Here is a 22,561-nt window from a genome sequence, read left to right on the forward strand (position 1 = left end):
ATTACCAGACCTTAACAATTGACAAACTGGAAGGAGAAACCCATGCAGGGCTCAGAAGAAATGCATGTCTTATCTGATTTGTTCATTCTGTTTAAATGAATGTTATTTCCTTTATATGTGGTAGGTTAACTAACCCAATTATAATTTCATTTGCAAGTACAATGTCTCTCGAAAGCTAACATGTATCCATATGTATCCAAAGATTTTTTTATATTTGACGGTACAGTACATACAGGATTTTGTACCTTAAATTATAGGAACTATATAGAAATTTCATGTCGGTTAAGTCCAACATTTACAATAACTTGTAATGTTATTAAATGTTTTACATGAGATCCAAACACATTTCTATTCCTTGCAGTTATGAGGTAATGAGGAAGTGCTCAGAAAAGAAGTTTGAAAAGAAGCCAGAGTTCTCCTATCTGGTGCAGGAGATGGGGAACATGCTCACAGTCGACTATAAAAAGGTTTCCGACACTCTTTTTTCTGTTTCCTTAGATTTCACAACATTACAAAAAACTTCCATCCTCATGTTACTCATCAGATGTAGACTGTAGACTAATCTTGTCTTAAGCATGACTGCAAGACTCCCGAAAGGCACATCTAGAGATATAAATTTTTTTACTGTCTTACACAACAAATTTATGAAATGAACGTGATAAGTGTAATGAGCTGGATGGCGGAATTTAGAGAGACAACATTATTCAAACCTAGTCAAAATAATGACACAACCATTCAAAATTGCCTCAATTGGAACTTTTCTAGCACTGTCCCCTTGCACCTCCAGGGTCCGGGTTCGATTCCCGGCCAGGCTCGATTCCCGTCTCTGTGTGCATGGAGTTTGCATGTTCTTCCCGTGCTTGGTGGGTTTCCTCCGGGTACTCCGGTTTCCTCCCACAGTTCAAAGATACGCAGGTTAGGCTAATTGGTGTTCCTAAATTGGAACCTTTTTAACTTTTCATTACACCAAGCTCAGTGAGCGCTTGATGCAGAGTGTTATAATTTAGTCATTGTACACAGCCAGTTAAGGGCATTCTCTTCATTCTAGTTATTATCGTGTTACCTTTTTTCTCCCACCCTCCACCCCTAACCTGGTAAAGACTTCGCTCCAGCAATCGATAACAGTTATAGTTATCAGTCCGATTCAAGGAACGACAGAAAGTAAGTATGGCAACAGAAAGCCCCTCATGAGAGGAAATAGCTTCCTGTCCAAGACAATTACATAGAAAAAGATTAAGCCTTAGAAGGCACAGGAAAGATGATGCTCTGGTTCCTCATGCGGAGAGATTACTCATATAAGCTCACTTCTGGTTTTCAGATAAAAATGACAAAAATAAAGGACTAATGAATGTGGATAATATCCGTTCATAATGTATTGTGTTAAAGCACTAGGCTTTGTAAGTGGAGCTTGATAGACTTTGGATATTCTTTGCATGCATGGTGGGTTTCCTCCTGGTATTCCCACAGTCCAAAGTCATCCAATGTAGGCTGATTAAGTTTTCAGTCATTGACTCTCAGTTGAGAGGTCAGTATGTCATTTCAGTCATTGAGTAGGTCATGTTTGCTCATGTTCTGCATTGCGTTGGCATCTTATACCAACGTGTTGTGTCCCAAGTTCCCAATGATGGGTCACCTTGTGTCCAAAGTTCCCAATAATGGGCTTCAGGCCCTACACAGAATAAATTGTATAAAGTACTGAGCAAATTATTATAATCCTTTTTTCTATTTAGTTCACAATTTTTATTTTTATCATCTCTGGATTAGTATATACAAAATCATTCACTAATTTGAAACATAATTTATAAAGTGATAAATAAATCACATTTAAGTAGACTATTTGCATGCCTGTGAAGAAAGCAACATATTGTATGACAGTACAGTTTTTAGATGGAAACAAAAACACCCAATGTAGGCTTCTGAATTTAGAATGAAAATCGAAAGGAGCTGAAGAAATCATATTCTTACTTTACTTTTACTACTTTTATTGTGCAAAAGTCTTGGGCACATAAAACATTTCTACATAAAGATTTTTTTTTCCTTGTAAAAATATGCTTTTTTGAAAAAAATTTATTACTTTAAACAATCAGTCTTAGACACCATACTATCTTTAGTACAAATTTTGTTATAAATATATTATTTATTTTTGAATGCTTCCAAGACTTTTGCACAGTACTGTATGTAAAATGGCCATTTTACTGAGCATGCTGGAGAATATGAATCTTCTTGGTAACTTTGTCACACCTGGTCCTTTTTAGTTTCTTTTAAAACTACTAGAGACTACATTAGGTTTCATGGTTTCACCTAAAACAGGTCTGTAACAAATATGTTGCTTTCTGAATATGCAAATACTCTTCTATAATGACATATATTTACTAATCTTTAAGTTATGTTTGGAAATAAGTAATGATTTTGAACATAAAAATGTGGACATAAGAAACATGTGGTGCAAAATTTGTACTAAAGATAATATAGTGTACTGTATAAGACTTTTGCATAGTATGCTACACAATAGATGGATGGTTGCATTTCCTAGAATTTTACTAGATGATGCACTATGCCCAAATGTGGCTTGTTTGTTCCTATTTTAACAAAAATAATTCATGCTGTAATTCTCTTTCATAATAATATCTTGTAATATATTGATAATTCCAAACTGTTTTAAATTCAAATTCAAATTTTATTTGTCACATACACAGTACGATATGCAGTGAAATGCTTATACGCCTGCCAGTGACCTTAAAAAAATAGTAAAAGCTTATACATAAGAAATAATAGGAATGAAAGAAATACTTTAAAAAATAAAATTAACTAGTAAAATATGCTGTACAAAGTAAAATATGCTGTAATAAGAGAAATACGTTAGAAAAATAAAATTAACTAGTGCAATGTACTGTACAAAGTAAAATATACTTTACAAATAAGATATATTTGTAAAAGCAAAATATCAATATATTAAATATAAAAATATAGAAAAGAAAATAGAAATAGAAATTTGTCAAAAACAAATTTAGAACTTTTAAATGGCTGTGGTGTGCAAGTATGCATAAAAAGTGACTTTGTAAAGTATCTTATTTAAAGTGATTTGTGCAGTGGAGTTACAAAAAGATGGTAGTTAGTCCTGTGTTGTGAAGTGGTTGAGAGACCTTATCGCCTGGGGGAAGAAGCTCCTTCTCAGTCTCTCTGTGTTGGCCTTCAGGGAGCGGAATCGCTTCCCAGACCGCAACAGAGAGAACAGTCTATTGTTGTATTTTTGTTGTCATTTTTGTTTAAACACTAAACAAAAATTAGTTTGGTTTGAACCATGATGATATCCAAACTATTTGCACAAACCTGTGCCAGAATGTTACCTAAGTTGTTTGAGTGTAGCTCTGTTATTAAGGCATTGGATTACTGATTGGAAGGTCCCAGGTTCAAATCCCAGCATGACAAGTTACCTTTGTTGGGCCCTTGAGCAAGGCCCTTAACCCTCATCTGCTAGATTTACAGTATAACAAGACAAAAATGTAAGTTGCTCTTGTTATGGGTGACTGTCAAATACTGTATCAATTTATTTTATATTAACAGTATATGATTCTCATTGGAGTTCTGATGCAAAAAACAATACGAAAAAAAATGAGGGTCCTAGAGCAGAACAAAAACACAATGATCAAACAAAAAGAACAACAACAATCCTGACACAGAAACAACATGTACAGTATTTTCCTCTTACACTGTTGAAAATCTGCAACTGACATACAAATAAAAAGCAGACACAGTTAATACAGAGCCTGTGGGGTGACATGGTAGATGGTTATAACAACAAAATACAATGTTGAGATGACTTGATACTATATTGTGTTCAGAAACAAGGAACACTATATGACCAAAAGGTTTGTGGACCCTTGAGCTGGTTTTACAGGATGGCTATAGGGATGTGCCCACAAGAGCAAACCAAGTTTGGGGAGCAGTTGGTTTTCCAGGTTATCGCAAAAATGATTGGTAGGTTTGAAGCCAGGACCATGTGCAGGCTTGTTGACCTATTTTACTTTAATCATGGCTTTTCAAACCATGGCTTCATGGATATTGATTTATTTATTAATATATTGCCATGCTAGAATATGTTTGGGTTTGTAGTTCCGGTGAAGGGAAGATGCAATGCTACAGCATTACCAACCTAATCCTATAGTGCTTCCAAATTTGTGACAACAGCTTTGGGAAGAATCACATATAGGTGTGATGGTCAAACGTTCACAACATTTTGTCCATATTGTATACCTCATGACCATGAGCTATTATTTTTGGGTCAGGACCTTATATGTAATGTCTTAGATTCCCTACAGTTAATTGTTTGGCAGCAAGTATAACAGATTTTTACTGTTCAATAATGTGACTTGCCACAATCCCTGCCACAAATATATGTGATTCCAGTATGTATTTATGCAATTTCAAGACTAAAGTAAAAGTCGATTCCGATGGTCTCATTTTCAACATACAACAGTTGCCACAATTTAAATACCAAAACACATTTCAGTGCATACACAATAGTATGTCCTGGGATGCTGTGCAAACAATAAATTTGTCATGATGTATATTCATCACTGTAAACTGAATCATTAGTAAAGCAACACAAGTTATGTCTTCACGTTCATATGGAAGTATAATATCGAGCCTTGCATAATAGGGTCTTTTTCTCACCAAGGTATCATCAACCTTATTTAATACAATCATCTGAGTAACAGTGAAACAATAGCAGTGGCCCACTCTATACATGCTTTGAAAAACAGCCATTTGCTATGAGAAAAATTTAGTACTTTACATTCAATGATTATTCTTCTATATATTTTTTGTCACATAAGTTCCTTTTTTTTTTTTTACATATTTATTGTCACAATATAATTCTATTTTATAAGGAAATATTATACACGCTATGGTTTGCTTATATGTATAAGTGAATGTAAGTTGTCAAAAGTATACTTGAGTAAGAGGCAAAAGAGCAATAATTATTGAGGTTTTTACAAATTTATAGAATTGTAACCCTAAACGTTAAATATGTTTAGTCGATTCATCACAGGGCACACATGCACACACCACACATAATCTGTATGTATTTGGACTGTGAGAAGGAACCCACTACACATGCTAACTTTATGCACACAGACTCGAGGTGGGATTTGAACTCTCTTCCCTGGAGGTGTGAGGCAACAGTGCTATAAACTAAGCCTCTGTGTAGTAGTAGTAGTAGTAGTAGTAGTAGTAGTAGTAGTAAATTGGAATCTAAGACCAAAGATAATAATTGCTTTACTTCAAGCCTAAAAATGTACTTGTTTCACTGTCTCAGAAAGCACTTCATGTTATTTCTAGGGTCAGTCTGTAGCTGATTCAGACTGTAGTTAACTCATGTTCTAGGCGGTCACTGTAAAATGAAGAAGTGGAAGTTCTAAGTGTCTTGAAGTGCCTTGAAGGAATGGTTACTCTTCATTTCCAGGGCAGATATACAACAGAGAAGACATACAGTGTACTCAGGCCTCTGGCCGTCAGCGGTCCGAGATGATCCTCTTCACCTTTATTGTGGGGCTGCTGTCCTGTCAGGTTCAAGGTGAGAGTTACTGCAGTTTCCATTGACAAATTTCTTCAGAATTTCTCTTAATCCCTGAGAGAACTGAGATCTCTTTCCATGATTGGTTAATACAAGCTTATTACATTCGCTATATGCTTGTTACACTTAAGTAGAGTATTATTAATTTTATACACTTGTGGATCCCATTAATTTATATTGAACTATGGTAATAACTGTGTGAAGTGAATGTACCACTGTTGTTTCATGTGGCTGTTTTTTTTTTGTTTTTTTTTTAGGTGCATTTTGTTTTGTACATTTAATTAATTTGTGTAGTGTGAGACTACAGTGATCACTCTGTGAACATATGATCATGGTAGTCAGTACTACCAACAAAATTACAAACTGGACACAAGCTAAAAATACATGCATGTACACATTTTCTCATCAAGTCCTTATTAATCCTTATTTCCCCCAAATCTGTTTTTACACCACTGTCCAGCATAATAACAGATAACGGGAAGCTTTGAACATAATTTGCTGAGTCCTAATTATTTGTATGTTATGAGGTTTCTGGTCAGAATTAAACTGCTCAGTTTGTGTAACGCCTAATCTCACTTCTGGTTTTTATGAACCAGAAATGTGTTCTTGTGTTTGAAAATCATATTCTGCAATGTAAATTTTTTGATTTTTTTTTTCCCGCTTTGTATTGACCTTTACTTCTTACATAATTAATGTAAATACCATTCAAGCTATATTTTATTCCCTGTTATCTTGACCTGGATAAAGCAATCAATTAAGATGCATACATGAATTAAGGCACTTGTAGACCAATAAACCTAACAGAGATCATTATGTGTGACTCATACTGTAGTTTACAAGAAAAAAAAAAAAAAGATTAAGCCCAGTTTTAGCTTGCGCCTTTATAGCAAGAGATAGATAAATAGATAGATAAATAGATAGATATGACTCAAAGTAAGAAAGATAATGAGAGAGAGGGAGAAGTGAGAGAAGGAGTAGGATGTTGGGTTTTTTGCCTGATTCTGCAACATCGGTAAAATTGTTCTGTCCTCTCCAGTACTTCTGCACATGCTATTAACTCGTCACTTTCATTTCTCCTCAGGCCCTGCAGCCATGTCATTACCACACATCGTAGAACTAGAGATGTCTGTGGGACAATTAGGCATGTCTTAACTAGCCAAACTAAAACCAAGTCAAAGCAAGAAATCACGTTTTGGTTTCATAGAAGCCTATTTGACGATAAAATGTGTTAAGGATTGGTATTTGTTAAGGTAGCATGTGGTAAACTTGTTAAGTAGTAAAGTGCTAAAACTGTGACTGTGTGTGACCGAGTGTAATAAGCAAATGTGTTACTTGAAAGCTTTGCACAGGACTTTATTTTGCTCAGCTTTGTCAGTGTTTTTTGTATTAGTCCTGGTTACGTTTTAGATGTAAATACCTCGAATTATTATCTAAGAATTTTAAATTGGACAGTTGTTTGTTTATTTATTTTCAGTAGTTATTCATCCACTGTTATAAATGACCTCATGACCCACATTTTCCCACTTTGGGAAACACTCTACTATTTCATTAACCAAATAGAAAATTGATAGCTTGATTTTCTATGATGGCAAAGGTTGTCCTCTCTGGGTAAAAAAAGCACAACCAAATTCCCTATTAGTGCACTTGAGAATGTTAGTGCTGAAGAATATTTTATCTTTATGTTTTTGGTAGGGTTGATATCATGATAATGGAGATGGTCTAGCAAAACTGGGTTCTGAGTCCTTTAATTGCCCAAATCAGTAAATCTCAACTACATGATCAAGCAGTAACAAGAACATTGGTCACCCAGTGGTTACACTTTTGGACTTCTGATTGAATAATTGTCAGGTCAGATCCCATTAACACAAATCTGTTATGTTATAGCTATGGGTTAAGGTCATTGATTTCACAAATAAATAAATAAATAAATAAATAAATAAAGGCCTAGTAAAAAATATATCCAATTTTTTTACAGTTTCAGTGACTCTGGTTAAGTCGCTAGCTCTGATTATAGCTTATGTAAAGTTCTCTAGTATCCTTCCACCACTGAAAAACAGGTGTATTGTGTAAGTGAGAGTATTAAAGTGCCCGCCCAGTGTTAATGCCCGGTGTTTTGGGATTCATCATGGCCCAGATCAGGTTAAAGTGGGTACTGAAAGTGAATAAGTGAGTAAATAAATGTATGCTTATAATTTCTATTGTTCTTTTTGACAGCCTTGTCTCATCCGAGAATAAAGGTAAACGGAGAAGATCCGGCTGAAACTGACGTGGTTATCGACTCTGGTTCGCGTCTCAAACTGACCTGTGATGGTGATGCTCCAGTGAATATTGAACCTCGGTTAGCTAAATATAAATCACACAGCAAGCCTAATGGGAACAGCTGCACCTTTAATGTTCAAAAAGCTACCTACAAATTAACAGGCACTTTTAAGTGTGTGTACACTGACAAAAATTCCTATATCTTCTCATCTGTGTACATATTTGTAAGAGGTGAGTATAGAGTTTACACATGGACTTGAGAAGTTGATCGTGTAACAATTTATTATTTTTATTTATTTATTCATTTATTTACTTGTTTATGTAATGGGCTGTTACTTATATAATCTTCAGATCCAAAGATTCTCTTTGACACCCCGCTGACTACTCATATTATAATGAAAGAAGGAGAGAATGCCCTCATCCCCTGCCTTCTTACTGACCCGGCGGCCACTGATGTCCAGTTGGGCATGAAAAATGGGTCTGCACTACCCTCTAACATGAACGTAACTTTTGACCCCAAGAAAGGGATGCTAATTCGGGACCTCAAGCCTTGGTTCAGTTCAGAGTATGTCTGCAGTGCAAGGATAGGAGGAGAAGAAAAAAAGTCTTCAGCCTTCAATCTAAAAGTCACTGATAGTAAGTGTTTGTGTAGCATTTTATTGCGCATGTTTAAAACCGTAACTGAGATTACCAAAAAAGTGACTGTATATATTTATGTTTTCGTAAATACACAAGCTATCATATCATATATGGATAGATCTGCAACAAAATTTTGACTTTTTTTATTTATTTGCTTCCAGGAGTCCGTTTTCCACCCTATGTGTTTCTTCAGAAGAAGGAGCATATTCGACTTGTTGGAGAGAGACTAGAACTCATCTGTTCTGCCAGCAATCGTAACTTTAACTACAACATCACCTGGAAGCACTCATCACATTTGGTAACTTCATACATTTACTCTGACAGCTCCTAAAGTGTATGAAACGCTAAAATAGTTCCTCCTCTTTCTGTTTTTTGCCTTGAAGAGTATAAAGGTATTTTAAGGCTTACAAACTTGGTATTCATGTGTCAAAATCTATTTTATTCACAATTATGGCAGAATTGCATTGATTCATACTTATGTACTGTAACAGTGAAGAAAAACATCACACAGGTATATACATACACCGATCAGCTATAAAATGAACACCACATAAGATAGGCACATTAAAATTGATTATTAATGACACCATCAGCAACTGGTGACAGGTTCATGGCAACCCAAGGCTCACCCATGCCTGTGGGACCAAAATCCAATTCCACAGAAAATTCAATGCAGCACAAATCAATACTGGTCATGTTAATAACGCACTAGTGTCACAAGCCAGCCTGATCACCCTAGTACTTTCAGGTCATAACCCCCATCCATGCCATTTCCCGAGGGTCACACCTGCGTTCTAACTGTTGTTGATCGCTTCTCTAAGGCTGCTTACTTTGTTCCCATGTCCAAGCTCCCCTCAGCCAAAGAGACGCCTGAGTTGCTTATCCACCATGTATTTCGCGTACATGGCCTGCCCACAGACATCACCTCTGATCACGGTCCGTAGTTCTCTTCCCAGTTCTGGAGATCATTCTGTAGACTTATCAGGGCCACTTCCAGCTTTTCTGGCTACCACCCCCAGTCAATGGTCAAACCAATATTGCCAACCAAGATCTTGAAACGACCATTCGCTGCATGACCTCCCACGATCCACGCTCCTCGAGTCAAATGTTGCAATGGATCAAGTATGCACACAACTTATTACCTACAGGCTCCACAGGGCTCTCACCATTCCAGTGCCGTCTGCGTTGCGGGGTAGTACCAGACTTCGCCACTCAGTATCCCTTTTTAAACTTCATGTGGATCGCTAACGCTCTACTACCCCAAACTACAGTGTTGGGCAAAGCTTAATGCTTTCTACCCGCAACGTTCCCATTAACACAGTCTCCCATAAGATCTCCCCCAGGTTCAGGGCAAAGGAGCCAAGACTAATAATCTAGAACTCCCCTAAAACCCAATCTGATCAGGTACCAATGAGATGTGCCACAGAAACCAGTCTGATCCACAAACCAGTCTGACCCCACAAACCAACAACATCCAACCCACCCATAAATGTCCTGATGCAGACACATCAGCACAAGTCTTGTGAAGTCGTTTAGCAAGGGGCTCAGGTGACACAAGGGAAACCTACACAATACTGGGCAATATGCTTTGCATTGTAATGTTATTACACTGCAATACAGCTATAGCAGTAATGAAGACTCCCTTAACTGGGTGATGCATTTCAGATCATTTTCAGATATGGGCAATACACAAGAGATACCTTTAGAATGAGTTACATGAGATGAGTTACAAGTAGCGAGTGTGACAAAGTTACCAGAAGAACTCATATTCTTCAACAAGCTCAGTAAAACCTGTAAAAACAGCTGTTTTCTTATATATATATATATATATATATATATATATATATATATTAAATATTGACTGTTTATTGACTCTTTTTGCTCTTTATAGAAGTTTCTTTTTCAAAAATGTTTTCAAAAGCATCTTTTGCTTATGCCATATTTTTGTATGTGCCCAACACTTTTGCACAGTACTATAAGTAAAACTGAGCTTGCTGGAGAATGAGTTCTTCTGGTAACTTTGTCATGCTCGCTCATTTATATTTTTTTGCAATACCCAAGAGCGTACATTAGGTTTTTTGTTTCTGTGGTCTTTCTTGTACTATATATCTTTTTCTTTACAGCCATGCATATATCGTCCTGTAATGTTATTTATTTATACATTTTTAGTTAGATATAGAAATACTGAAATAAATAAATAAATTGTGTGTGTGTGTGTGTGTGTGTGTGTGTGTATATACAGTATATATATATATATATATACATATATATATATATATATATATATATATATATATATATATATATATATATATATATATATATATACATTTAGGCATTTGTATATATGTATATATGGTATATATATATATATATATATATATATATATATATATATATATACCATATATACATATATACAAATGCCTAAATGTATATATATATTTTTACAGCTTCCAAAACCAGAGACCTCAGCCGCCTGGGAATCTGGAAACTTGAAAATCAAGAGTACTGTGATCCTGCCTGCTGTTACCATGTCTGACTCTGGTAATATCACCTGTATCGGAGCTAATGAGGCTGGAGTCAACAGCTCCACAGCACACCTTCTGGTTATTGGTAAGAAACACAGACAGATTGAATAAGTTAATCAATAATAAATTAGGATGTTTATAAATAATACAATTTATAAAGTAAATGGATATTTTCTTCATGGATTTTTGCTTATACAGTAGTTTTAACTAGATTAACATAAGCATTCCACAACTAAGCAACGGCAGTAATATTGTACAGATGTGCTTTACGGTATACTTAGGGTATACAAGAAGTCTGTTTTTTTTTCTTCTATTTATTAATATATCCCATAAGTTGAAGGAATCTCAAGAAAATGCTCTTTGAGTTCAAAAAACTCTCTTCACTACAATACTTTATATCATATAAAAGTACTAATTGCTAAAACTCAAGAACTCACAATAAAAGTCTTAAACAATATATACAATGATTCAATCTTATTTTATATACACCAGTGCTTTCAGTGTCCTGCATCATAATTACAGTGGGTTGGATTAAATCTTCAATCTCGGGTCTTTTAAGAAAATGTCGACCACATTTGAACATTTTAAAATTTGCAAATGCAATAATATTGCAGAAAAAAGTAATAAAAATGGGACATTGTTTTTTCCTCCACAGATAAGCCATACATTAGACTGACCCCCAAGCTGTCCCCTCATCTGATCCATGAGGGTTTGTCTATTAATATCAGTGAGGCAGAGAATGTTGAACTAAGGGTGAGCATAGAAGCATACCCACAAATCACATTCAAAAAGTGGAAGGGACCGACATTTCTTAACAACTCACAGCATGACATTCATTTCTCCGGCAATGATTACAGGTCAGTCTTTAAAGCTGTACAAGCATCTGCTTTAAAATTTCAAAACATCTATTAATTAAGTAGAAAATCATTTACATCACACTGTATTACTGTATTATTGACACTGTGGGTCAGGGGTAGCTCAGTGGTTAAGGCATTGGACTACGGTTCGGAAGATCCCAGGTTCAAACCCCACAACCACCAAGTTGCCACTGTTGGGCCCTTGAGCAAGGCCCTTAACCCTCAACTGCTCAGATGTGTAATGAGAGAAAAATGTAAGTCGCTCTGGATAAGAGCGTCTGCCAAATGCCTAAATGTAAATGTAAATGTAAATGTTTAAAGTGGTTACATTGTTATTAAGTTTTGGATTTGAATTTGTACCTGTAGGTATGAAGCAGTGCTGCTTCTGAAGAGACTGAATTCCAAGGAACAGGGCAGATACACCTTCTATGCCAACAGCAGCAAGACTAATGCCTCCATAACATTTAGCATTCATGTTTACGGTAAACAAGCAATACAAAAAGGCAATATTGTAATCCACTTTCCCATTTATAAACCTTTATGTTATGTTTTTTTCACTGTGATGGGTTCTTTAACAAATGAAGGTATAAAACCATCCAGTCCTACATTTGTACTACAGTACACAATTGCCTACGATTGCCATTATGTTTTATTATTATTCACAAGTTTAATAAATTGGGAAAAATCTAGAGTGCTGACCGAAAGTTTAAATACAACAAAGTCCATGTATTATAGTTCTCCCAGTGCACAAAGTAGGTGATGACACTAAGCCTATCTGGCTGAAGAGTTGTGCTAAAAAGAGAAAAGCTAGTGAAAAACAATGTGACTATGTATCAATGGTATTCAGCTTCTGGAGCAAAAGATTGGGTCACCTCCAGCCCTAAAGCCAATAGAAAAGCCAGCAGGTTTTGAAGAGTAAATGACATGATTCAGATTGTTAAACAGCAATTTTATTGCATAAAATAACAGTATTCTATCTTGATTGTCTGACTTTTCCAAAAAAAAACTTCTGGAAAAAAAAGCATTTAACTGACTTAGTCAGTCATACAGTTTTTTAATTTATTTTAATTGCATTTTTTTTTTGTTGTTGAACAGAAACACCAATTATCGTTGATAAAAGAAGGAATGAGAGCTTCTTAGTATGCAAAGCATCTGGGTTCCCAGCTCCCCAAATCTTCTGGTTCCAGTGTCAAGGAACCAGACCGATGTATGTTATTTACCAATTTGTCTGTTTGTCTGTCTGTTTGTCTGTCTGTCTGTCTGTCAAACAGTTCTTGGATCATGACTTTTTAATCATTACAGGTGCAGAGAGAATTCCACTGATGTGGAGGTTCACCAGTTATTCACAGCTGAGACAGTGGAGATGAAGAACAATGAGTTTCAACCAGTTGAAGTGGAAAGTGTTTTAACAATCACACCATCCTATCAGAAGATGACTATAGAGTGTATAGCCCGAAATCGCGTTGGGGAAGCCCGTGATGTTTTCCCTATTGACCAGTCTGGTAAGAGAAAGTTGTTTCAAATACAATTTACTGCAATAATCTTAGGCTTGGGTTAGTGGATATACCATAACAATAAAAAATGTTGTCTATTACAATATTAATAATTAAAATAATTAATCTAACTGAAATATTGTAAAAACTAGAAGAAAGCTTGGTCTATTTCATTTAAGCAAACGCTCCAATAAATATATTATCTAGTAAATACCAAACATAATAATAATAATAATAATAATAATAATTATAATTATAATAATAATAAAAATACAAGTAACATTATGTAATCATGATTTTTCAGATTATCTTATTAACTTTATTTTAATGGACAAGTTAAATGATTTTGTTGGCCTATATTCATTTAATAACATTTTCACACTGTTATATATTACTACAGAGAAACTCTTTACTGCAACATTGATTGGCGCCATAAGTGTAATGGTTTTCCTCCTTCTACTCCTTATCATCCTCATTTACAAGTATAAACAGGTGAGTCTTCTAATTTAGCAGTAAAACATCATTCTTCAGGTAATACTCTGATCGCTGATATTTCTGTCATCTTGAAATTGTAAAGAGGAACCATTAAATTCTTATCTTTCCAGTAAGTTATAATAACCACAACTGTGTAATAATACATGGAACTTCTGTTGTGCTTTTAATAGAAACCCAAATATGAGATCCGATGGAAGATTATTGAAGCCACAGATGGGAACAACTACACATTTATCGACCCCACACAACTTCCTTATAATGAAAAATGGGAATTTCCAAGAGACAAACTCAAATTGGGTTTGTGCTTTATATATCTGCAATTAATAGATTTGTTTCACAGGATGACAATTTTTAACAGTTATTAATAAAATAAGGACTGTGTCTAGTGGTATAGATATTGTCAATCCCAAATATAAATCAATCCTGTGATTGAAATTAGCAATTCATTCTGGAATTGCAGGGAAGATTTTGGGCTCAGGAGCATTCGGGAAAGTGGTGGAGGCGACAGCGTATGGTCTAGGAAAGGACGACAATGTGACTCGTGTGGCTGTAAAAATGCTTAAAGGTCAGTGTTGTTTTTTATATATATAAAATTATTACAAATTAAATCAAGGGCGTGTCTAATTTAACTCTTAAGCAATTTAGGAAAAACACAGAACTATTATGAAATCTAACATATGCTTTTAGTAAATTATGTTCTGTAGGCATCATACCGAGTAACATTTTTATTTTATTTAAATTGTGTTTTAAATGAATTTTTTTTTTAATTTTTTAATTCACATTTGATATTGTAACTGCTGTATGAAAAAAAAAATGCTTTCACACTTATTCATCAACATTGCGCAAAAAAAGAGAATTTACGCCTTGAAATGACGCACAAGGTCTGGGTCTGATTCATGAACCCATCAGCAATGTTAAATCATGTGCTTTTTAATTGAATGTTTGACATTAGCTGTGTGGAAACATACTGTACACACCCTGACAAAAGTCTTGTCGCCTATCCAAGTTGTAGGAACAACAAATATTAATAAATTGACTTCTAGTTGTTCATTTGAAATCAGAAGTGTCTTATATGAAAGGCAAAGGCCTCTAGATTACAGTTATTTAAAATCTTATCATGCCGTGATTTTTAACTATTTAATTAGGACAGAAAAGTCAGACTTTGCTTAGACAAATGTCTTGTCACTTAACTTAACAGAAATAATATACAGTACAGAACATAGTCATGGTGCAGTGGAAAAAAAAAATTATATTGTGTATGACTCCCATGAGCTTGGAGGGCTGCATCCATGTGTCTCGACAAAGACTATAAATAACTTAAGTCATCTAGAAGACTTTGGTCAGGGTGTGTAATCCTGTCCAACCAGAAGCCTAAAAAGAACATTTTTTTTAGTAAAACAGTTTTTAAACCATACAGAGTACCTCGTATGTAGCATTTACTTCAAGCATTTTAATTAAAAAAGGTATGTACTATCAGTTAAATAATTTAATTTTGGTTGTCAAAATAAGAAAAATGTTAGACGGCAATACAAGGTTTTCTAAAAGCTTTACTTTAGTGTAGGTTTCATAAGCAAGTGAACATGACAAAATAAAATACAGTAAGAGGTGTTACTTCTTTTATTATTACAATACAGTATCCAAATATGATAACTTGGTTCTTAAATATTATTTTAGATTTTACTCCTTAGACCTATAAAAGCTCTTGTTTTGGCTAATGAAGAAATATGTGAGATCTGATCAAGAACTACTTCTCTGTACATAATTATTTGAAAGAATATCCTGTATCACAGCTAGTGCCCATTCAGACGAGAAAGAGGCTCTAATGTCCGAACTGAAGATTCTAAGTCATCTAGGACAACACAAGAATATTGTCAACCTGCTTGGAGCCTGCACACATGGAGGTAAGACATAGGGTAAGGACAGACTGAGTGAATGGGTGACTGGGTAAAGGATTTAATTGATTAGTTAATTGATCTTTTGGTGAATTAATTAATTAATTGGTTATTAGATTAATGGGTGAATAATTGAATGGGTGAATCAATAAATTATTTAATTATTTATTTTATTTAAACTGGAAGGAAGAAATACATGAAAGGGTGTATGAATGAATAAATGATGGATGAATAAATAAATAGCTAGACCGGTGGTTAGAGTGTAGTAACTAAATTCTATTCAATTTTATTTATATAGTGCTTTTAACAATGGTCTTTGTCGTGAAGCAGCTTTACAGAATTAGAAAGAAAAAGTAGGGAAATTAATTTTGAAATGCGTACATGACAGCTGAGAGGTTAAAGATTCAGGGTTGCTGACAGTTTAGCTGATCTAAGCAGAGACTATGAACTTTTAAACTCTTTTATATGTGGTGTAACAGTGTAGTTATATGGATTTTCAAATTCATTAATCTTCATCGTCCCCTCAGGTCCTGTGCTGGTCATCACTGAATATTGCTGTCATGGTGATCTTCTGAACTTCCTGCGCAATAAAGCGGAGACCTTCTTACAGTGTGTGATTTCAATCCCAGAAGAGACTAGCAACTACAAAAACGTTCACAAGATGTTTTATAGAAGGTATTATTACTGATGAAATGTAAATGTAAAAAAAAAATTTTTGCAACAATATGACTTGTTGATCATAATATTGATTTCGATAATTTCACAGTGACAGTGGGGTTTCCAGCACTTGTTCAGACAGTTACCTGGACATGAAGCCTCTAGTGCCCAGATCTCACTTGTCACGCAGTATGCTATCTATAATTACTTATTCTTACCCATGTGAAAATGAGAACTCCGACCTTATCATTTAAAAAAGATTTTGTAACAAGTTCCTGTTCTCATGCAGTTCCTTCCTGCAACCAAGAAAAAGAAGAAAACTCATTGGATTTGGATGACTTGATCAAATTCTCCTACCAGGTGGCTCACGGACTTGACTTCCTTGCATCTAAAAATGTGAGTATATCTGAGCATCCATAAAAGGATAAAAATAAATGACAAATGGAAGCAACAAATGAAATTATTGCTATTTATAACTATTGAAATTAAAGTTTCATTGATGATCAGAAAACTTGGATGTTGATGTGATGTGTGGATGCTGTTTTGTCTCTCTTAAGTGCATTCACAGAGATGTCGCAGCCAGGAACGTTCTTTTAACAGATGGGTGTGTGGCCAAAATCTGCGACTTTGGACTGGCTCGTGATATCATGAACGATGCTAACTATGTGGTCAAAGGGAATGTGAGTTCAATAAAAAAGACGCATGTTAAATAATTATACAATTTTTAATTTCTGACTTCAAGCAGAATTACACCTTTTTAGGTCTTTTAAGCAAAAATTAGGTCTATTGTTTTGTTCTCAATATTACGTTTTCTCTATGATTGTCCTAAAAAGCTGATTTAAAAAAAATATTGAAAATAAATTAATTACAGATTATTTCAATACAGTAATATAAGTTCTAACATATGGGTGTGTGTTGGCGTTAGGCTCGTTTGCCAGTGAAGTGGATGGCTCCAGAGAGTATCTTTGAGTGTGTGTATACCGTACAGAGTGATGTTTGGTCGTATGGTATTCTGCTGTGGGAGATCTTCTCTCTGGGTAAGACAACACACAACAGGAAGAAACATACAGTGGGGCAAAAAAGTATTTAGTCAGCCACCAATTGTGCAAGTTCTCTCACTTAAAAACATAAGAGAGGCCTGTAATTTTCATCAAAGGTATACCTCAACTATAAGAGCCAAAATATGAATTTGTGTTTGGAGGTGAAAGACTGCTGCAGTTGCATCCAAAAAACACTGTACCTACTGTGAAGCATGGGGGTGGAAACATCATGCTTTGGGACTGACAGGATGACTGATCTGTGTAAAGGAAAGAATGAATGGGGCCATGTATCGTGAGATTTTGAGTGAAAACCTTCTTCCATCAGTAAGGGCATTGAAGATAAAACGTGGCTGGGTCTTTCAGCATGACAATGATCCCAAACCTCTGTTTGACCTCTGTCATTGCCAACAAAGGGAATATAGCAAAGTATTGAGATGAAATTTTGTTATTGACCAAATACTTATTTTCCACCATAATTTGCAAAAAAGTTATTTACAAATCCTACAATGTGATTTTCTAGATTTTATTTTCTTCTTATTTTGTCTCTCATAGTTGAGGTGATGATGAAAATTACAGGCCTCTCATATCTTTTTAAGTGGGAAAACTTGCACAATTGGTGGCTGACTAAATACTTTTTTGCCCCACTGTACAGAAATTATATAATTTCATTACAATTACTTACTAACATAACACTAAAATGTACCACCACCTGTTTAAACTGATGCGTCAACAAAAATTACACCACAACAATTCAACTTGAACAGGTCTGAGAGATGGTCATTGTGCTAACATTGCCTCGGTCAAGTCAGTGACGTTCAGCACGCCAGTTAGTTCCACATAGTTAGAACCACATATTTCCTGTTTCGGAAGAACATGCTTTGGAGCAAGAATTTAAACCTTTTCTAGAAGTTTCCTCAGCTGTGGTTGCACTTTTATGGAGGCTTATTGAAGAACAAGTTCACGGAATTCAGATTTTCTGCAGAATTGGCCTTCCCAAAATTGCCCAAGAGTTGTGAATGAGCGTGTGAGTGTGTATGTGTGTGCTTGGTGATTGGTTTCCACCCTGTCCAGGGTGTACCTGGCCCCATGCCCTAAGTCTCCTGTGATAGGCTCCAGACCCCCCGTGACCCTGACTGCAGAATAAAGTTGTATGGACGATGAGTGAGGACTATACACTGGTTTTGCTGGGTGGCTCATTGCTGAAATTCATAACAATGTACAAAGTATTTAATATAACTCCATAAACTGCTGAAATCAACATAATAGTACACAATGTCTCAGATTACAGAGTATTAAAGCGTCATGTTGTACTTGCAAACAAAGGTCGTACTGCCAAGTTTTGACCGAAGTGGATAAATAGTAATCCAACCAACACATTTACTTTTGTGTTTAAATAACATTTATGTACTTTTTTATTTTTTAAATGCTATGCATTCTGCATAAATCAAAAGGTAACAATCCACTCGATTAATTGCATTTTAATCCCTAGCGTGCAACATATAAAATATCGAAAAAGTTCACAGAGGGGTGAATACTTTCTCAAGGCATTGTAGATGAATGAACTGTTTTGTCACTTTCCGCACTTCTCCTAACACCCAGACAGCATGTTGCCTCTACTTAAATGTATTCTTGACTCTTGTATTCTTGTAATCTCCTCTGCGTATTGTTTTGCAGGTAAAAGCCCATATCCAAACATCCTGGTGGACTCTAAATTCTATAAGATGATAAAGTCTGGCTATCAGATGTCCCGTCCTGACTTCGCCCCACCCGAGATGTAAGTGTCTTTTCAAACTCATTAAGGGCTAAGTGTTTGTGCTGTGTACCAGTACTTAAAGTTATATGTACTGTATAACACATCCACCCACAGACATATACAGCTTATAATTTTGTAAGACACACCAGAAAACCTGTAGGTTAAAAAGAAGAAACGATAGCATGACTAATAGTGGAGTAAAAGAAGTAATAGTGCGTCTGAATTATCTATGGCTAAGCTTGGCGAACACAGTCCATTTGCTTCCTGAAACCACTTATATGAGTAATGTATTAGCACGGCTGACTCATTGGAGCTCGGCGGCTTGGCATCTCTTTATCTTTTCCTTGCCTGAATTAGTTCTGCAATTTTTTTTAACCTTATGTTGAAGAACTAAACAGTTAAGAATTTCCTCTATACAAACATGCTCACAGACAGCATGTATCTTGAAGGCCAATAAGACAAATCCAGATTTGGATGAACTGCATTTAACTTTCCTGGTCCTCCACACACACCTGCACCTTTGTAGATTACAGGTTTTATTCCTGAAACTCTCAGCTTTATTTATCAGCAGCAACACTGAACCCGATATGAAACATGCTTTAAGTAGCAGTTACAGTACATGTGTATGATAAGAATGCCTGGAATCCCTAATAAATCTAGATTTGGTTGGCATGTATTAAAAATGCTGGTTCGATAGCTCAGTCTTGAATGAGTTTACATTTAAAGTCCTATTTTTATTTTTTTTTGTTGTTGTTGCAATTATTACCATTACAGTATGCCTACTACAAAAGCACAGATACAACCTCCCCATCAGTGAGAAAGAGAGATGAATATGTTTCGTACAGTCACATCTCTTGCTAATCCTATCATAATCCGAAAATTACTGCAAACGTCCTACAGATTTTCTTTTTTATCCTACATGACATCCTACTTTACTCAGAATTCAAACATTAAGAGAATCTCACGTTCACAACAGTTCTGGCTGTTGTGAGTTCACGAAGAATACCTTGATTCAATAAATATCCTACTTGATTTTTTTTGTCAGTTTGTTAATTCAGATTTCAATCATTTCTGTTTTTAGGTACAACATCATGAAAATGTGCTGGAACCTCGAACCCACAGAGCGGCCAACTTTCAGCAAGATCACCCAGCTTATCGAGAGGCTGCTGGAAGAAATACCAGATAAGGTAAGTAGCGGAAATGTGGAATGGTTCAGTGGCTCACATGCAATCTCAGCAAAACACTTATGAAAAATGGTGCACAATTTAATTAGATTATTATGATATTTTTTTTTTAAGCCTTTCTTTAAATTTTACCTGCAACAAGGGCGAGTTTTTTTTAATTTTTTTATGTAAAATCATACAAAGCATGTGAGCTACCCTGCTGTCAGAAAAATCATACAAATACTTAATTAATACAGGTTCGATTTCCGTCTCTGTGTGCATGGAGTTTGCATGTTCTCCCCGTGCTTGATGGGTTTCCCCTTCAGGTACTCCGATTTCCTCCCAAAGTCCCAAAACAAGCAGATTAGGCTAGTTGGCGTCCCCAAATTGCCCATAGTATGTGAATGAGTGTGTGTATACGTGTGTGCCCGGCGATGGATTGGCCCGCTGTTTAGGGTGTACCCGGTCTCGTGCCCAAAGTCTCCTGGGAAAGGCTCCAGGCTATACTAGTTTTGTGCATTTCTACAACTAAAGGGCCGGAACTTTATATTTGTAGAACCCTGTTTCTCTGTGCTGCAGGGACGGAAAAGAAATGAAGGAGAGTGTACTGTTTCCTTAGCTTACTAAGGAAACAGTACACTCTTACATGATTTGATTGATGATTTACTGTAGTTTACTCAATGATTCTTTGTTACAAAACAATGCCAGTCATTTTTCAACATTACATGCACAAAATTAGTGGTTTTATTTAGGATTGAAGTTAATTAGAGCTTTTAGTTTAAAGTTTCTGTCTCTGCCCACAGACTCCGTATCAGAATGTGCAGATGGAAGAACTGGATGAAGAGCAGCTGGAGGCCTGTGATACCACCAAACGTGATGAGGAATCATGTGAACAGGTGGAAGAAGAGCAGCCCCTGGTGAAGCCCAACAACTACCAGTTCTGCTAAGGGGCCAGAATGAACTATGATCTATGAAAAAGTTACATTGAAAGCCTTATACTAACAGGAAACACATCCACCCCTCAGTAATTTGAGCTTATTTTAGATTTAAAGTAAGGCCTATATTTATAATTGCCTGCAACCATGTTTCGTGGCAGGTTTGTAGAAGTCACAACCCTTGTCTGACTTGTTTGTGTGTTAAATAGCAGTTCCTCATTGAATGTATGGAAGAAAAGCTAATTCAGCGTTTCCATCTTCCAGTTTAGAAGCAAGCTTGCGAAGTTTACTTCCACATTATTCTCAGTCTTGGCTTTTAAAAGTAGAAAACAGTGAAACAGGTTTAATTTATGTTTATATGTGTTACTTATAATATTACATTATGCAAATCCATTTAATCCAATAATTGCTTTGTATATTTGGATAATACAATCAATAACACTATTTAACAAAATGTTTGAGCTGTGATTCAACAAAACTAAAAAGCAAAAAAAAATAAATAACTCATCTTTTTTTTAAATCAATTTGTTTATAAGATGATTCCTCAGTTTTGTTTATTTTTTTATATAAGATATTTCTTATTGTCTGTATGCCTTATCAATTTACCTGTATATTATGTTTGTGTATTTGATGTAGCACTGCCAAGCAAACACTGCCATGTGTAAATAATGTGTTTGTCCTCATAAGCACTCTCGGTTTAGTCAAAGGTGGTCTGTTACACTTAACTATTTTAAATGTCTTTTTTAAAAAAAGTGCTATGTAACTGTTTTGCTGAATGTCTTATTATTATATCTCATTCCCTGGCAGAAGAGACATTTTTGTCTGTATTTATGTGCAAGTTTGTCATAAGCTATTCAAAAAAAAAAAAAAGTCAAGAAAACATTGCAAAGCTTTGAAGGTTTTTCTATTTACTAGAGCTGCAATTCACCGGTTAAATGCGTTGTTGCATGTTTACTTTTTATTCATTTTAAGAGCTATTGACAAGCTCGTTGATATGATTGTCATGATGGCATTGTTTAAAAGACAACTTTTTTTAATTAAAGAAATTGAGCAAATGAGGCTGAATATAATGCTTTAGTAATGATCATTAATGTTTGTTAAATTAGTGTTGGCTAGTAATCGGTTACTTGATTATCTGTACATTTAAGGCAGCATGTTAAAAGGAAAAACTGAAAAAAAAAACACTGGGTTTTACACTTAAATGATCTACAATGTTATAAATATGTAAAAATTTGAACAATCAGGGTTACAATAAAAGTTGTTAATTCTTAC

General features: G+C 35.3%; 1 protein-coding gene across 1 annotated transcript; it reads left to right on the forward strand.

Annotated features, from left to right (window-relative positions):
- Positions 1–5,421: 5,421 nt before the first annotated feature.
- Positions 5,422–22,560, forward strand: LOC128544922 (macrophage colony-stimulating factor 1 receptor-like). Its single transcript, XM_053515238.1, has 21 exons — positions 5,422–5,575; positions 7,790–8,065; positions 8,186–8,470; positions 8,635–8,771; positions 10,927–11,089; positions 11,660–11,861; positions 12,228–12,343; positions 12,957–13,068; positions 13,164–13,363; positions 13,755–13,846; positions 14,020–14,146; positions 14,310–14,414; positions 15,640–15,750; positions 16,269–16,416; positions 16,508–16,587; positions 16,688–16,794; positions 16,956–17,078; positions 17,324–17,435; positions 19,113–19,212; positions 20,273–20,378; positions 21,158–22,560. The coding sequence occupies exons 1-21, from the start codon at positions 5,527–5,529 to the stop codon at positions 21,299–21,301; spliced, it is 2,895 nt and encodes a 964-aa protein (XP_053371213.1). The 5' UTR covers positions 5,422–5,526; the 3' UTR covers positions 21,302–22,560.
- The last annotated feature ends 1 nt before the right edge of the window (position 22,561 follows it).

The sequence above is a fragment of the Clarias gariepinus genome, chromosome 2, assembly GCF_024256425.1.
Source record: "Clarias gariepinus isolate MV-2021 ecotype Netherlands chromosome 2, CGAR_prim_01v2, whole genome shotgun sequence".
Taxonomy (NCBI): Eukaryota; Metazoa; Chordata; class Actinopteri; order Siluriformes; family Clariidae; genus Clarias; species Clarias gariepinus.